The 3,421-nt window shown below is 42.8% G+C and overlaps 1 protein-coding gene across 1 annotated transcript in view; it reads left to right on the forward strand.

Moving 5' to 3' along the window:
* The first annotated feature begins 6 nt into the window (after positions 1-6).
* The window catches only part of LOC103519214 (WD repeat-containing protein 44-like), a 4,620-nt gene continuing 1,205 nt past the window's right edge, over positions 7-3,421 (forward strand). Inside the window, exons 1-6 of the mRNA XM_026830789.1 lie at positions 7-64; positions 374-499; positions 1,030-1,131; positions 1,569-1,799; positions 2,132-2,347; positions 2,977-3,225. Coding sequence (XP_026686590.1) covers positions 425-499; positions 1,030-1,131; positions 1,569-1,799; positions 2,132-2,347; positions 2,977-3,225 — 873 coding nt within the window. The 5' untranslated portion in view covers positions 7-64; positions 374-424. The remainder of the gene's footprint in view (positions 65-373; positions 500-1,029; positions 1,132-1,568; positions 1,800-2,131; positions 2,348-2,976; positions 3,226-3,421) is intronic.

Here is a 3,421-nt window from a genome sequence, read left to right on the forward strand (position 1 = left end):
GGAACCTGCTACTCCCCCTGTAGCCACTCCAGTTAAACCTACTGAGCTGCCTCTTTCAAACATTGTACGTACCTAGACCCTAGAGCCCTAGACTATTTAGTAACTAAGAGCCTGTTCCCACTTGTGAGTTTCACCCGATTTTTTTTCCCCCGAACGACAAATGGGAACAGGCTCTAGGGCAACCTTAATCACTGTTGTTCATAATACAAAAGAGCCCAACCTTTAAAACCCAAAGAAGTCTTGAATTTTCCTAGACTTTTTGAGTCCCTACAAAGAGAATTCCATAGAATCCATAGTCTAACTTCCTATATTCTATTCTATCTAGTGATCTCTAAGCTCAGCCTGAATAAGTTTCCCTGTCGTATGATTTCAGCCCGTAGCATCACGTGAAGAGAACTCAGCAACCCCTGTGAATAATTTCGACATGCTAGCCCGAGAATTCGAACATTCCCTAGACATTAAATCAGCTATTAAAGGACAATACGTAGTGAAACCTCAGGTAAGTAGATGAAACTTTAATTTGACTTACTTTATCATGGATAGGTACCTCAGTGGTGCAGTTGTTAACGCGTTCGACTTTGAATGTGGAGGTTGGTGGTTCAAGTCAAGTCATAAAAATTATCTAGGTGTAATAATCGGGGGACGATATTTGTGACAAGCACTTACTTAAATATGCTTAACACAATTAAAAATTCCTTTTTTATGATGGATACGGATACTACTTGGTGCTGTGTTGAAATCCCAGAAGAGGTTAGGTAGTAGAACAGCCGCGATAAGAGTACACGGAAAAAAGATGGAAGAAAACGCGAAGACCAAGTTACGAAAACGAAGCGGTGGTCGAGTGGTTAAAAGGATTAACACTCAATTGGTAGATGCTCAGTTCGAATCCCAGCCGTGGTAGAAATTTTCTGACCAATATTCCCAGGTATACATTTTTTTTTCTTCTTTTTTAATGATGTAAGTATAGCTACCAGGAACATACTTTTAGCACCTAGTAACTCTACAGTGTCGTTTATTCTTGTGTTGCAGGATTTAGAAAGAGTGAAAGCCCTCATGTACAGGAACACTCATCCTCTCCCGTCCTCTAGTAAAGCTCAGGATAATGTGTCCTCTCTTCCTCGCATTTTTCACGTAAGTTTTTTTTATGCATTGATCGAGGAAATTGTAGGTAACTGCTAAGGTTTTATCGCCCCCAAAACGAAGAAGACAGGATAGAAAGGTTAGCAGTTCCGAGAACGAACCTTATCAGTTTAGGCTAAAATCCGCCCCGGGCGAGAATCTAACCCGTGACCTAGCTCTTACAAAGCAGATGCGCCACCCTTCAAGCTAAAAGCGTATTTGATTATGTGACTTTTTTTATAGTCAACATGGCTGAACCAATGAGATTCCGCTTTTGACGTCCACACCATGTCCACACTTGCTCCACAAAGCGGAATCTCGCAATCTCATTGGTTCAGCCATGTTTGACTGTAAAAAAGTCACAAAATCGAATACAGTTTAACTAGGCTGGCGAACTACTAGTACGTATGTAGCTCTTTATTATTATTTATTCCTTCTTATTATTTCAGCCTGAGCACCTCCAGGGCCAGACACTCTCGGGGCAAAGCAGCACCTACCCCCTCACCTCTAGCACTCACAATATCAACACCAGGGCCGGACTCGGCTTGAGATTGGGGCTGAGTCCGCGCCCGTCCAAGGAGAGAAGGCGATCGGCAGGGGATGAAACTGGGCTTCTACAGCAGAGCCTCAATATGTTTGTACGAACCAGGACTGATTCCGGGAAACCTCTGTCTGATATGGTAAGAGGAAGAGCCGATATTTTACCCATACATAAATAAGCACTACAGTTACTATTATTGTGACAAAGCCGCAAATTATATTGAGTGTCGTGCCAAACATTGTATGATATGTTTTTGTTTTATGTTGTCTTTTATGTTGTTTTAGACTGCTGGGGTAAAGGGGACTTTTCAGTCTCATTCAAGCAGTATAAACAAGGTATATTCTATTCAGCCTAACCCCACACACAAGAAGCCAACTCTGAGGCTTAGGTGTAGGGGTAACTGCCTCAAAGGATAGTTAAGCACATACGAATCTACGAATTCTATTCTATTCCTCATTCCCCCCATTCCAGGAAATCCTAGAGCAAGTGACCGTCCTCAATTTGGACACGGGAGAGCGGGTGCCCCTCAGTATAGCCGAAGATAAACTGCCCCAATGCATCAACCCTCTGTCCTTGCACATCATGAGACTTACGTCGGAGTATGTGAGTAATCCAACCCTGGAGAAGGAGAAGGAATCAGATGAGGAGTCTGTGGATAGCAAGATGTTCGTGTCCATCCCTGATGATGTGAGTCCTTAAACCTTTATTGTTCATAATTTATTTTATCAATACATACAATTTATGAATAAAGTATATCTTGATACTATACACTCATTCGAGGCTGTGGATGTAAACAAAGTAAGTAGGTTCGTAAACAAAATAATCGTAATCCAAAATGTAAAATCAGCTAATCCGATCACTTTATCTTCTGAGTTCAACTAAGTTTAAATTGAAATAGTCAGACTGTAGTAACTGCCATGAATGTATACGCAATATTTCACGCAAATTTCACTCGTTTAGACCTAGATTGCGCAATCATCTCGTAGCTCGTACACACTAAACGATCTGTCGAAAGACTAGTTTAGGAGACACGTCGCATCAAGGCTTAATAGTATGGCGTTCCTTTTTTTCCCTTTTCCAGATCCATATATGCTTAGCCTATTTTCGAGAGCTGTTTGTCCCTACACCTAAGCCTCAAAGTAAACTTTTCATGCACCTAAATGGGAAGTATTGTGTCTCTTCTCGCCCATCTGATGAGAGGCATACTACGGGATGGACATGCTACGACACAGACCACAAGCGTCTAATGTAGCAGTTGTTTCATCGGCGGAGAAACACTCATCTTTTGAAAAAAATGTCTTGATATCTCGTTTCAGACGGAAGACTATCAGGACACAAACTCGGGGCGCGTGCGCAGGAAAACGGCACAACTGAAGCGGTTCCTCGGTTCTACAGTGAAGAAAACCATGGACAAAGCCAAGAACATAGCACATCGGCATAAGGAGGACGTTATGGATATTGTAGACGAGGTGAATCCACAGGGAGAAGGTATTAAACTGAAAGCGTCCAATAGTCACAAGGGTCCGTTCGATTTCGAGTCACTCCAGCATGTACAGGTAAGATGGGTTGCCAGCCTAGTTAGCTTAGTTGGTAGTGCCTTGTAAGCGCTAGGCCGCGGGTTCGATTCCCGCCCGGGGCGGATATTATCCTGATGGGATAATGTTCGTTCTCGGAACGGCTGGCTTTCTCCTATCCTGTCTTCCTTCTCTCTTCGATTTCGGGACGATAAGACCATAGCAGTTACAGTTCCCCCTGTCAAAC

Source organism: Diaphorina citri, unplaced genomic scaffold (assembly GCF_000475195.1).
Source record: "Diaphorina citri unplaced genomic scaffold, Diaci psyllid genome assembly version 1.1 scaffold2610, whole genome shotgun sequence".
Classification (NCBI taxonomy): Eukaryota; Metazoa; Arthropoda; class Insecta; order Hemiptera; family Psyllidae; genus Diaphorina; species Diaphorina citri.